Below are 14724 nucleotides of genomic sequence, written 5' to 3'. Positions count from 1 at the left end.
GTTCCCCCGTGTCCCTTGCCCACTCTCCCCTCTTGAACTCATCACATCATTACCTTTTCCGGGTGGAGAAATGCCTAGCTAACTACCCCCTAGATATTTCTTCAAGTTGAGGGTGTTTTCATAGAGCCAAGGTGGCGCAGTGGTTAAATGCAGCACTGCAGGCTACTGCTAGATCAGCAGGTCAGCGGTTCAAATCTCACCGGCTCAGGGTTGACTCAGCCTTCCATCCTTCCGAGGTGGGTAAAATGAGGACCCAGATTGTTGGGGGCAATATGCTGACTCTCTGTAAACCGCTTAGAGAGGCCTGAAAGGCCTATGAAGCGGTATATAAGTCTACTGCTATTGCTATATTGCTATTGCTATCCTGTTACCTCTTTGTCAGATTTCTTCAAGTGATTGCACCTGTCCAGAAACGGGTGTCCTGCCATGACCCACTCCTTCTGAATCAGGCTCTGAAATCCAGCGATGGTCCGAAAATGAGGATCCAACATCACTTGGATAAGAGATGCCACACAGCAGCTTAGGTCTCGCCCTTCTTCCTCTGTGGAAGAACAGATGCGTTGTTAACACAAAACTGCTTCCCGGGGTTGTGTAGCTTAACCAGAGTCCCTGCTCAACAGGCGACCCTCAAGAAATAGGAACATCCATTGCAGAGGAAGTTTCACGGACATTGACAGAAACCAGCTTCAAATGCCGAAGGTCAACAATTAATGCAATTAATCTGGTTTAACGTGTCTCTATACCAGATGAATGCTGGATGAGAGAAGAACAGAGTTCTGTTAATGGCATGGAGTGAAGATAAGTCTATGCAAAAGAACTGGAAGAATTAACTCAGATTAGGGCGTCAACACTCCCTTAAGTAATTATTTTTGCAATAAATGTTTAATTAAGGCCACATAAAGGATGTTACATGAGCATCAACTTGAGTTTTCAAAACAGACTAGCTTACCTTGCAAAATTACTGAAACGTGTTTGCTGTCCAGCATGTAGACCAGTTCTGCAGAAAGCTTCAGGAAGATTCTAGATCAAGAGATCCCAAAATCTAGATTACTTTAGATGAACGTACAGCTCTAAATTATCACACGTCATTTCCAGAAAGTTTAGCTTTAATGCTTGGCAATGCGGATTTCCCCAGAAAGAGATTCCGGTTTTCAGAATTAGGGTCTTCTACAACTGGTGACCATAAGAAAGGCTGAGCGCCAAAGAATGGAAGCCTTTGAACTCTGGTGCAGGAGAAGATGCCTGCGAGTCCTTTGGACTGCAAGGCCATCCAACCGGTCAGTCCTAGAGGAGATCAACCCTGACTGCTCTTTAGAAGAGGAAACTCAAATTCTTTGGCCCCCTAAGGAGAAGGAAGAAGGACTCCCTGGAGAAGAGCCTCATGCTGGGAACGATGGAGGGCAGAAAAAGAAGGGGACGACGGAGAATGAGGTGGCTGGATGGAGTCACCAAAGCAGCCGGCGTGAGCTTCAATGGACTCCAGAGGATGGTAGAGGACAGGAAGGCCTGGAGGAACGTGGTCCAGGGGGGTCAGTGATGGGTTGGACATGACTTCGCAATTAACAACAACTGGTGTAGGTAAGATTCTTTCTGTGGATCGTTTGCAAGTCATATAACTTCTAACTCTTTAATTGACATTTGTTCTTATGGGAAGTGGCCCTCCAGATTTCCTGGAGAGAAGATTCCAACCACTTTACCTACCTCACGTACTCTAGCCAACGCGAATTATCCAGCAAGGACAGCCACTTCTCCTCCGTTTCTTCAAAAGGCTCTGAGAGAGAAAAAGAGAAATTATTTTCAAATACCAGCATTACAGAGTGAGAGGACTCTCTTTGAAAAACAGTCACAGCACAAGAGGTTCCATGTTGCTTAATCATGAATGAGGAGTAGTAGTGATGAACACGTTCCTTGAAGGCTTGCATGCAAATTCCTCCAGGACTTTCAACTAAGTGTTGTGGCCCACCAGCGGCCAGAAGAGCTGGCAGCAGATTCGGACAGCGAGGAGGTTGGGGAGGAACCTGGGCCAGTCCTGGAGTCTGGGGAAGGCTCGGATGAGGGCTCTGTGTCAGAGGCAGAGAGGGGGCCACGGCCATGTGCCAGTTATCAGCTGCCTTCAGAGTCAGACATCAGTGGGGCAGAAGAACAGCTGGAGCCTGTTCCCAGTGTGCACATGCACAGAGTTGCCAGACAAAGGGAGGAGCTAAAGAGCAGGGATCAACTTGGGAGGAAGGCCACAGGTGGACAGTGAATGGCCCCTCCCAGAGGGAATAAAAGAGGAGCGGAAGGGGAGTGGAGTTTGCAGGAGACAATTAGTTCACTTAATTGGTTCGTGACTTTCCGAGACTCCTTGCCAATTTTTGCAGATATCAACCTGTCAGCTCTCTAACCCAGATAAGGTCTGTGACTGTAAATCCTCCCTGGAAAGGCTTTGCTGGAGGTGAATGAGCAGAATTCACGGAAAATTAATAAAAGGGTTTTTTGTTGGGATGAGGATTTTGCTTCGTGCTCTTGGGAAGCCTCAGTCAGAACAGCTTTATGGTGGTGAAGAAGGGTTGCAGAAGAGCTAAAATATTAACCAGTCAATCCATACAGTTGCAGAACTGGAGTCTGAATTTTAAAAGTTATGGTTTGGTTCCAGAATAGTGACCCAGAAGGATGAATAATGTTAAATAGCTTCAATGAGCATTTAATTCTGGTTCTTCTTACAGGTGCTTTTTAAAATTAGAAGTCCATGTTATGTCCCGCCAGAGACACTTATAATATCTCTGCTGTAGAGACATCTAGTGGTCAAGAATTGCCTATTTTCCCTATCTTACTACACAGAAACTCCAGACAAGATACCATTGTGAACAATTAGGACCTCGCTTTGAGAAATATCCATGTCACAACCTTTGGCCAAGGCAGAGTTGAACCCAACTGTTGAAAACCATGAATTGTCCTTCTCTCCCACTTCTATGAAGGTCAAAATATTCTAGTGGTATACTTAGCACAATGTTTTTTTAAATCCTCCCTGGAAAGGCTTTGCTGGATGTGAATGAGCGGAATTCACAGCAAATTAATAAAAAGGTTTTTTGTCAGGACAAGGAGTTTGCTTCATGCTCTCGGGATACCTCTGTCAGAACATTAAACCTATGGGTGGCCTTACTAAAAATATGGTAAATATTAACCAGATTAATTTTTTGCCCCCCAAATAATGCTGTATATATTTAAAACTTTAGGCCGAGATGGGAGCCAAATCTGGACATTCGTCTCCCAGGTGACATGAAGGAAAGTTTTTGCAATATTGCAATCCTCCAGCGGTTATGTTCTCTGGGTCTTCAGAATTAAAAATAATCTGGGGGTATATATTTAGAAAACACAGAAGAAGCCGTTTCTTCTTCTTATCCCATGACTTAATAAGATTGGAGAGTGGTTGCTACCAGATGCTGCTCCGTGTTATTTCAAAAATCCTTTTTGAACTCGTCTTTAAGAAGTTTTAACATGTTTTGCATGTTTTACATCTGCTCGTCTCAGATTTTCTGCCTCTTTGGCAACACGAGGACCAACCCAGGTTCGGAGGGCATTACCATTCACACACAACTGCTTCAGTTTGAGAAAGGCCGTCTGGATTTCTTGAATATTCGGCAGGCATTTCTCCAAGTCAGATTTGTAAACGTCGCTCCTCTGGGGGTGGCTTCTGGTGACGGCGTTGCAAATCCTACGAGGAAAAGGAATCGTAGCAAGGACATCTTTAGAAGTGCCTCGTGACAGCTTCCCCCCACAGCTGGCCCCCAAAGCCCCTTCTCAGCCTGGAGTACAGCTGCAAGCTCGCCCTCCCTCCCCAAGCTGCATCCTGTGGTTGGGCACACCCAACCGCAGGCTCAAAAAAACCCCTGCTAAGCAGCACCAGATGGGCACAGAAAGGGGTGGGTGGGTAAGAGAAGTGACCCCCATCACACCATACTTCAGAACCCAGAGTCAACTCTCTAGTCTTTCTGTGAAGACTTGACAATGTGAAAGAGGGTTAAATGATTTATGAGGATATCCCTTAAACTCAATAAATCAGTTCTCCTCAATTTGATGCTCTAAAATCCATCCATCCATCCATCCATCCATCCATCCATCCATCCATCCATATATCTGCAATTTTCACCACTGGTTATCTGGAGGGAGATGGTGGCTTTAAGAGGAGCCCATCACACAGGATGATAGGGCTGGAAAGGACCTTGGAAGCCCAACTCCTGCCTTAAACCATCTTGGTCAATGGTTGACCTCGCTTTTATTTTGTCTCTCTGCTTTCTCATCGTGGGAAGAAAGTTAGATTGAAAACATGATAAGTGAAAGCCAGCCACCGCAATCCCTACCGTTGGTCTATTTTTCGTTGCTGCAGGCTGTCCTTGATGTGGGCCATTCTCACCAGAGCGTTCCCGTTGGAATGGTTCCAACACCACATCTAGGAAACCAAGGTAGAGGGGGTTAAGTCCCATGTATCCCAACGGCATCTTATGAATCCGTCTTGGTTTTCAAGGGATTGTAACAGATGGAAGATTCAGAAAGCGCCTCTGAGCTGCTGAAAGTGGGTTTTTCAGGGGCTTAATAATAGGGCAAAGAGTAGGGGACCTGGATTGATTTTTGGGAGGGCTCTTGACCCTCTTGGCTACTGTTTTATTTTGTCTGTCTGTCTGTCTGTCTGTCTATCTATCCCAACACACCTTCATTCTTTTGTTTTTGAATTTTTATTTTAAACACATAAACACATCAACAAAAACAAACACATGACTTAAAACAACATAGGAACAAGAAGTTCCATCATATAGCAATAGCAGTTAGACTTATATAGCATTGGCTGAGCCGAAATGGGTGGCCCCATGGGTGTGTTTGTAAAGTGTTGGTGTGTTGCATTGTGAAGTTGGGGGAAGAAAGATAGCAATAGCAATAGCAGTGAGACTTATATACCGCTTCATAGGGCTTTCAGCCCTCTCTAAGCGGTTTACAGAGTCAGCATATTGCCCCCAACAACAATCCGGGTCCTCATTTCACCCACCTCGGAAGGATGGAAGGCTGAGTCAACCCTGAGCCGGTGAGATTTGAACCGCCGAACTGCAGTCAGCTGAAGTAGCCTGCAGTGCTGCATTTAATCACTGCGCCACCTCGGCTCTATTATACAGCAGTTCCGTATCGGTTCCTTTGCAGTTAGTGTTTTCCCTTCTATATGTTTCTATCTTGCATTCATGGTCTCCTTATTCGTTATCCATTTTTTATGTACAATTCTATTTTTATTTATACTTAGCTATTTATAACAAAATATTGTTTACCTATGTTGTGCTTTATATTCTGTCATTTATTCTCTTACATACAATTATAGGTATACATTCACATAGTTATTCTTTTTCTTTGCCATTCTTATACTTTTGTTATTCCATTTAAAAGGTTATAATATACAGTTTGAGTTGTTTTGTTTACCATCCCTAGTACCTGTTGTAACACCACCTTATTTTCCCTTTCTTTTCTCCCTCCCTTCCTTCCTTCCTCCCCTCCTTCCCCTTCCTTCTTCCCTTACCTCTCCCCTACTCCTATCCTTTCTCTTCCCCTTCCTGCCCTCTCTCATTCTCTTTCTCTCCCTTCCACCCTCCTCTCCTTCTCTTTCACACACCTTCATTCTGTTGTATGCCTTCCTAGTTGTCCTCAGAGTAGGAGAAGAGTTAATCTAGGGATGTGTTTCTCAACTTTGGTTGCTTGAGGATGGGTGGCTTTCAACTCCCAGAAATCTCCAGCCAGCATAGGAATTCCGGGAGTTGAAGTCCACCCATCTTCAAGCTGTCAAGAGTGAGGAACACTGATCTATGGTGTCAAAACATCAAGAACCAGACTGTACCCTTTCCAACTGATTTAAGAAGCTTATGCCTTTTAATAAAATTTGTTAGGAAATACCAAACTTTTGATTTTTTTTTTTGGATCCCAAAGTGCACTGCGGGGAGTGGGGGGGGGGAGAAGCACAGAGCACCCCCCCTTGGCTAAAAGAAGACAAACTCATCTGACCAGCCTCCATTCCCTTCAGTCTGATAATCCACCCCCCCTCCCTTCTGTCTCTTTTGACACTTGAGAAAGAAAAGGCCATCGCGCTTCATCTTCGCACTTACTGGCATCCGTCGTCCGGTGAAGGAGTAAGAATACAGCTTCAGATCTTGATCCGCCAGAGAGGAGGGGACCACAAAATATTCTGGAAGACTTCAGAAAGGAAACAGAAAAACAAAACAAAACACCACTCATCTTTGAAAGTGTGAAGTCGGTCCCTTGAATTCCAACCCAATGTTCTGACCGAGGCTCCCCGAGAGCCTGAAGCAAAGTCCTTGTCCCGACAAAAACCCCTTTTATTAATTTCCTGTGAATTCTGCTCATTCACATCCAGCAAAGGCTTTCAAGGGAGGATTTACAGTCACAGACCTTATCTGGCTTGGAGAGCTGCCAGGCTGAGATCTGCAAAACTTGGCAAGGAGTCTCGGAGAGTCACGAACCAATGAAGCGAACTAATTGTCTCCTGCAAACTCCACTCCCCTTTCACTCCTCTTTTACTTCCTCTGGGAGGGGCCATTCACCGTCCACCTGTGGCCTTATTCCCAAGTCGACCCCTGTTCTTTAGCTGTTCCCTTCGTCTGGCCACTCTGCGCATGCGCACACTGGGAACAGGCTCCAGCTGTTCTTCTGCCACACTGATGTCTGACTCTGAAAGCAGCTGATAACTGGCATACGGTTCTGGCCCCCTCTCTGCCTCCGACACAGAGCCCTCACCAGAGCCTTCCCCAGACTCCAGGACTGGCCCAGGTTCCTCTCCAACCTCCTCATTCTCCAAATTTGCTGCCAGATCCTCCGGTCACTGGTGGGCTACAACACCCAAGTTCTTAAAAATAAGGAGCCTTACAAGACGTCTTAGCCCCCCCAAACACACTTTCTCCTTCTGAACAGACATGGGTTGTTATCTCTGAAGGGAAGAGCTGATGGGAAGAAGAGGCGGTGTGCTACGTTTCCCACAGATCCTGCCACTTTCTTATCGAGATTTACCTGGTGGATATCATGTAGCCTTCGTTCACGGAACAGACGCGCCATTCGGAGGCTCCCGTCCTCTTGATCTCTCTATCCCAGTCGGAGAAGGTTTCAAAGAGGGGAGTTTGGTGATGAATACCATAACCACCGCCTCCTCCTCCTCCTCCGGGGTCTATTCCATTCACCTTTTTTGCTGTAAGAAACAAAGCCAGGAGAGTATTTTCATTTCAGAGGAGTGGAAACGCACCGAGGGACGGGGTTTTAGAAGAAAACCGAGAGAGATCAACATTCAATGTGGTGGTTTTTAACAAAGGAGAATAGAAATAGCAATAGCAGTTAGACTTATATACCGCTTCATAGGGCTTTCAGCCCTCTCTAAGCGGTTTACAGAGTCAGCATATCGCCCCCAACAACAATCCGGGTCCTCATTTTACCCACCTCGGAAGGATGGAAGGCTGAGTCAACCCTGAGCCGGTGAGATTAGAACCGCTGAACTGCAGATAACAGTCAGCTGAAGTGGCCTGCAGTGCTGCACCCTAACCACTGTGCCATCTTGGAGATGATGAACTGAAATACTGTAAACCTCAGTGAGGGTTTTTAAAAAAAAACTGCAGTGATCATCAGGCTAACTTCCCCCAATTCTTTAACTGTTTCTCCCGGTCTGGGGCTGTGACCGTTTTTGTGGTTTTGTGGGTCCGTTTGCCCATCTGCAAGTTTCTGATAGGACCAAATGTCTTCCATAACTTCATGGCAGAATCGGTATGGCTCATGTTAAAAGTTGGGATGGATCCGTTTCACTTGTTCCTAGAATAGCTGCGTCTAATACAGAATAAAACTAATGGGTTGACCTTCGAATCACCTCATTCCTGAACTCCAGAGATTATTCTGAAGGTCTTCAGTGAAGAAGTTCTAGAAGTAATGAAACTTCTAGACATTTAGACACCCCAACGACATTTCTAGAAAATGGAAGTAACCGATAAGGTTGGCCACTAAGTGGAGATGGTTGCCACTCAACTCAACAGGAATAGCCAAGATCTGGGCAGAAAGTGGTTGAGTCTCCAGAAGACAACCTTGGAAAATCCTTCTAGACCAGGAGAGAAGCCAATCACCAACCGAAGGGAGGACTTATTCAGATGCCCACTTAACCAAGACACATAAACAGAAAGAACTGATACATTTGCGGCTATCGAATATTCTCTGTGGAGTTGGATTCTCATTGATGACATGACCTAGTTGTCAGGGCTGCAGCCATCTTTTCTTGTGGGTCTTTGGCCTGCCATACTTTCTATTATTCTACTATGCATTTTCCATTGTGGGGAAAATGGAGGGGAGGGGGGATTGTACGGAGTTAGATGCTATGTAGCCATAACAAAATTCTTTCTAGAAAGCCAAGGTCATCTTTTGTCTCTGTACCTGACCGGAACTGGATGGGTGGAACTGCCAGCATGGGAGTGGATGATTGGACCATGTGATGGACTTGTGGGTGTGTGGGGCAAGATCTTGAACTTTCAACTGGGTAGGGAAAACCTGAAAGCTTTCAGATTCAGGTTTTCCCAGATGTGCCAACGTGGCTCTCTTAATAAATTGGAACTTTTGAGCCATACTTTGCCTTGGATGTGGATTTAATTTTGGATGCTATTTGGAACCTTGACACCAGTTGCATCCTGAAACATCTGCAAGAAAACCACCGAGCTCAGAGATCACCAAGAACTCTGCGAACTTCCAACCTTGAGCTACAGGGATTGCCTTCTATTAAATCTTCCTCTGCGTTACTTTTACCAAATCGGATGAATGCAGAAGGAAGACTATCCCTGGCACAAGGCCAGGCGGCTTCTTGGCACCAGCAAATAACTTCCGTCCAAGTTTAATCTCCAGGATTCGATTTAAAAAGACCCCCGCACCTGGCGTCTCAAAGGGTCTCCCTTACCTGGATTGTGATATTTCTTGCCCACATATTCAAAGGCAAAAAGGAGCTGGAGGTCTGCCGGTTGTGAGTAGTGTGCTATTGCAAGACACACCTGAAGAAGAAAGGAGAAAGAATCTTTAGATGAGAGCAAGCTGGCCAGAACCCCTTAGGCATTATTTTCAGAAATTACGAAGAAGGGGCAGAAAAACAACCACGAAAGTCAGCAGAAATGGCCTGCCTCTAGGAATGCTTGCAACTTTGATTTCCTTCCCCACACACCCAGTGGGGGGGAAAAAACGTCTAACTTGTTAGCTGTTGATGCTCACAAGGGCAACTGCACACAGTAACGCCTTTGTCGTGGGTTTTAATGGATGCCTCTTCTTATTAGTAGCCGAGGCTGCCAATGGCTTCCATTGTGTGTCGTGGAAAAGGAAAAAAGGTCAACATTTCTTTTCCCGTCTACCGAGAGAAAATATTTCAGGGATTAATCATGTTCTTGTTGTTTTTTTTTTCTGAAGCGCTTAGGGTGCAAAAGAAAAGGGAAGCTTGGGGAAAAAAATATCTTGGGTTGAAAGTGACCGCCTCAACTTTCAGTTCCTACTTTCTGAGAATTCAGCAGCCCAGATGAAATAAGCTGAGAATCAGGGTTTGGGGGGGTGTTTAAAAAAAAACCATTCCTACAGGAGATCCAAAAGAAAAAATTGTGCTTTCTGTGTCCCGCACCGCTCAGCTGGACTCTCTTTGTAGACCAGGGGTGCCCAAACATGGCAACTTCCAAGACTTGTGGACTTCAACTCCCAGAATTCCCCAGCCAGCATAACTTACTCTCTTACAATCCCTTCCTCTGCAATCTCCCCACTTAGATCAGAGGTCTTCAAACTTGGCCACTTTAAGACTTGTGGACTTCAACTCCCAGAATTCCCCAGCCAGCATAACTTACTCTCTTATAATCCCTTCCTCTGAAATCTCTCCACTTAGATCAGAAGTCTTCAAACTTTGGCCACTTTAAGACTTGTGGACTTCAACTCCCAGAATTCCCCAGCCAGCATAACTGACTCTCTTGTAATCCCTTCCTCTGAAATCTCTCCACTTAGATCAGAAGTCTTCAAACTTGGCCACTTTAAGACTTGTGGACTTCAACTCCCAGAATTCCCCAGCCAGCATAACTGACTCTCTTGTAATCCCTTCCTCTGCAATCTCTCCACTTAGATCAGAGGTCTTCAAACTTGGCCACTTTAAGACTTGTGGACTTCAACTCCCAGAATTCCCCAGCCAGCATAACTTACTCTCTTACAATCCCTTCCTCTGCAATCTCTCCACTTAGATCAGAAGTCCCCAAACTTGGCAAATTTGGTATTCAAACTTGGAATTCTGGGAGTGGAAGTCCACAAGTCTTAAAGTTGCCAAGGTTGGAGACCCTTGTTGTTGTAGACAACCTGCTCTGTTTTCATCTCTCCTCTGGAAGGCCATTCATGCAATCATCTGCCTCTTTCTGGAAGATCAGAACAAGGCTTAGATTTGATATTCAATTAAGCCTGGCTTATTTGATAAGTCAATAAATAACGCGGTCACGTCAAGTCATTCAGCCCAAATCAAAACGAACCACATCCTGCCTTCAACCATGTTTACTGGAGCCCGAGTAACATCAACACCACCGCAGAGGACCCAAGAGAACTGGGGCAAGCAGAAACACAGGCGTGAGATGGAAAGCTGAGAAGATGTCTCTGGCATGGACCTCATCTTCTAGCTAAAAATATCCTGCATCCGATCGTCAAAGCAGCTTCCAGGTTGCTCCTCAGGCAGATGGTTGTTAAGAAGGATCAGAGCCACATTGATCTTATTCTGACGGCTGAAAAAATCAGCCGTGTGCTGGGAAAAAGGATCGAGCCAAAAGCTGGTAAGATGTCTTGGAGGATTAGAGGAGGGTCAAAGCCTCCTGTTTACATGTTCCCTCGGATGAAAAGAATTATGTGTTTCCTGCATTGATTAAATCATAAGGAAATATGGGAGCTGCCAGGACGTCTCTCTGTGCCAAGGAACTAGCAAGCTAGTCAACCCATGAGGATATCAAACTAAAACTTGACATGGGAAGCAATCCAAAATATACCAGCTAAGGACATGTAATGCTTGGCTTTTGCCCAGATTTCTAAGCTAATCATCCACCATGTTAAAGGTAAAGGTTCCCCTCGCACATATGTGCCAGTCGTTCCCGACTCTAGGGGGCGGTGCTCATTCTGTAAGAGCCTGCACTGTCCGAAGACGTCTCCGTGGTCATGTGGCCGGCATGACTAAACGCTGAAGGCGCACGGAGCCCTCTTACCTTCCCACCAAAGGTGGTCCCTATTTTTCTACTCGCATTTTTTACCTGCTTTCGAACTGCTAGGTTGGCAGAAGGTGGGACAAGTCACGGGAGCTCACTCCGTTACGCGGCGCTAGGGATTCGAAGCGCCGAACTGCCGACCTTTCTGATCGACAAGCTGAGCGTCTTAGCCACTGAGCCAGAAATAATTATTTCTCACTCCTTGACACGTGTAGTCTTCCATTCCGCTGTTGGTGTGCGCAGAAGTTCACAGGTACGTGATTTGTACAAAAGGGCCCGAAGTAACACAACCCAGATTATTTGCACTATACGTGTTGTGAGTCTGGCCAGGGTCAACATTTGGAAACACCGACGTGAGGAACACGCTGACAGTGCCTCTCTGTATTCTATGCTCACATTTTGTGAGGTGAGGGGGAAAAAAATCTATTTTAGACCATTAAATAAGATTAACTCAGTCCATGTCTGCTTCAGGATGTTAAGATATTTACAGTTTCCAGCAGCTGGAGAGAAAATAAAAAACCCATCCTTGCTTAAACACACAGCTGTACGAGAAATTTAAACCAAGGTGCCAACTAGAGGCACATACTATATTCAATGATCTTCTTGTTCTGGTTCTTTCCCCCTCCTATTTTTTTTTAAACCTAAGCTCAAAGATTCATCTGGGAGGTTTTATATACGTGCAGGAGGAGGTTGAATGATCTGCCAGGAAAATCCTTGACGCCAACCAGCCAGGAGAAGCTACTTGTGAATTTTTACAACTGCTTTTCTGAGGAACGGGGGATGAGAGGAGAGTCGAGCCTTATCCCAGATCTCAGTTCTTGATTGAGTATTTGTTTGTTAAATTTCTATTATTCGATGAGTGGAGGGAGCCCCCTTATGGAGTACTGTGGAGCCATTACCATAGCAACTCCACTGTGCTGTACAGTAGAAGCCATTTGAAGGCACAACAGGCTATATCTTAAGCAAACACACACCCCAAGGGGTGTTAGGGGTGTCTTTTTTAAAAAAAACATATTTTTAAACATATTTTTCTCATTCCCGCCGTTGCAAAAGCATTTCCTTCGTTCAACATTTCCCCTCTGCCTGCTGTTTCGACTCTAGATATTCGAGATACAGGTACCTTTTTAGCACTTTCCGGTCCGGCTTCATCAAAACGAAAACGGACAATCCGAAAGTCCTTGCAGTAAATAATCAATTCCGTTGGGTTAAACTTCAGCTTCTGGTTGGGGCCCAGGACTTTCTGCTTCCTCTTGGTATCGTTCACTGCGGAGAAAAGGAGGGAAGAGGCGCGAGAGATCGTAACTTTCCTTTAAAACAAAAACATATCAAGCTCATGCTTGATAAAGGCTGTTAATATGGGTTTTTGTTTCTGCAATTTATCCATTTCTGCACTCAGTTCCTAACTAGTAGAGCGTTTTAGTAACTCACTAACCGATAACTTGGCGTTGCCTGGGTATTTATTTATAGGGGGAAAATATCCGGACCAAACGTAATTTCTAATGTTGGATTTTCTCCCTTACCAGAGGGAGCCCCCTTGTGGAGTACTGTGGAGCCGTTACCATAGCAACTCCACTGTGCTGTACAGTAGAAGCCATTTGAAGGCACAACAGGCTATATCTTAAGCAAACAGACACCCCGAGGGGTGTAAGTGGTGTCTTAGCCACACAGTATTTGTTTCTAGAGAGTAAGTCATCTGTGTACCAACTTTGGTTGAAATTGCTTGAGGTATTACAGAGTTATGCTGGAACATACATATACACACAGATATGCACATACATTTATATATATATATAGAGAGAGGATAGATAGATTTGTCCTTTACCTGTGACAATTTGTTCTACGCATGTCAAGGCAACATCGTGTTCTCCGAGGAGAAGATTTCTGTATTGGAACTTCTGAAATAGAAGAAAGTAAATCAGGATAAACACATGCAGGTCGTTAATTTTAGTTGTGTCTTGCTGCACAAAGGACAAAATTAGCTAGGTTATGGATTTTCTTTGGGGGGAGGGAGAGAAAATGCTATTAGATGTCCAGACTCGCCTTATAGGGAAGGTGGGCATTATTTTAAAAAATAAATAAAAATAAAATATTATAGTTTATTGTTCTGTCCCCCCTTCACCGCTTGTTAACAGATGACAGGCAAACAAACTTAAAAGGAACTTTCTTTATCAGTTCTCGGCTCAGACTGGCTGCGAGCCCAAAAATAACATAAATACAAGTCTCCGACAAGAATGCAAAACAAAACTCTTACAAGCAATGCACTTCTCCAAGTGTATCCTTGAATCAGGGTTACAGAAAGCCAATCACTTCTCCAAGTGTCCTTCAAATAAACCACGACCGATGATCAATCAATGTTGCACGAATGAATGAACGTTGACTCCTGCAACCAGGGCGTGACACCATCCGTCCTTTTATCTCCAAAACCCCACTAACGAGCCCCAGCTGCATCGTTAATCTTGCATCCCGAAAAGACTCACAGAAGACTGCTGCTGAGTCACAACAGTTTATATACAGGTAGTCCTCGACTTACAACAGTTCATTTAGTGACCGAAGTTACAACGGCACTGAAAAAAGTGACTTATGACTGTTTTTCACACTGTTGACTGTTGCAACATCCCCATGCTTGGCAACTGATTCGAATTACGACAGTTGCACTGTGTCGGGGGGTCACGGGATCCCTTTTGCGACCTTCTGATGAGCAAAGTCAACAGGGAAGCTGGGTTCTGCAGTGATTCACTTAACAACGATGCCAATAAAGGTCAAAACAGTGGGGCAAAACTCATTTGACAACCGTCTCACTCAGCAACATATATTTTCAGCTCAATTGCGGTCGTAAGTTGAGGACTCCTGCAATTCCCAGTGTCACATATATTACGATTTAAACTCGAAGAAAAAAGTTATGGTTTTTGTTAAGATCGCCCATCCCTGATTCCTGGCTGTTTGGACTCGCAGCTGATGTGAGTGCAGCTGCCCAGATACTGTCGGATTCCAGATTTTCCATCTCAAAATCTCAACCTGTCACTGGGATTCTTTCCAAAGTCATTTGAAAGCACTTCCTGTGGTTCCATTCTTATTTATACTAGCAGGTCCTTATTTAATTTCAGCGTCTAGATCAGTGTTTCTCAACCTTGGCAACTTGAAGATGTCCGGACTTCAACTCCCAGAATTCCCCAGCCAGCGAATGCTGGCTGGGGAATTCTGGGAGTTGAAGTCCGGACATCTTCAAGTTGCCAAGGTTGAGAAACACTGGTCTAGATCCATATTGCAAAGTTTTATATAAGGATATTTCTAAAAAAAAAACAACCTATGTGCAGAATCCTAGGGCTACCCGGGATCTTGGGGGGGTGGTCTTGTAAGCCCAACCCCCCTCCCTGCCCCAGGGGCTTATATATTTTAAAGATCCCCTTTTCTTTTCTTTAAAAAGTGCTTGCTTCCTTTTCTTTCATCCTCTCCCCCACAAAAAAAACAAACCCTAAAT

The 14724-nt window shown here is 44.9% G+C and overlaps 1 protein-coding gene across 1 annotated transcript in view; it reads right to left on the bottom strand.

Moving 5' to 3' along the window:
• LOC116518985 (myotubularin-related protein 10-like) overlaps window positions 1–14724 on the bottom strand; it is a 28715-nt gene that overhangs the window by 4276 nt on the left and 9715 nt on the right. The window contains 10 exon segments of the mRNA XM_032232567.1: window positions 372–541; window positions 950–1020; window positions 1702–1771; window positions 3567–3697; window positions 4344–4432; window positions 6120–6207; window positions 7039–7213; window positions 8948–9038; window positions 12367–12509; window positions 13069–13141. Coding sequence (XP_032088458.1) covers window positions 372–541; window positions 950–1020; window positions 1702–1771; window positions 3567–3697; window positions 4344–4432; window positions 6120–6207; window positions 7039–7213; window positions 8948–9038; window positions 12367–12509; window positions 13069–13141 — 1101 coding nt within the window.

This window comes from Thamnophis elegans, chromosome 16 (genome assembly GCF_009769535.1).
Source record: "Thamnophis elegans isolate rThaEle1 chromosome 16, rThaEle1.pri, whole genome shotgun sequence".
NCBI lineage: Eukaryota > Metazoa > Chordata > Lepidosauria > Squamata > Colubridae > Thamnophis > Thamnophis elegans.
This window is presented reverse-complemented; position numbering and strand designations above follow the sequence as displayed.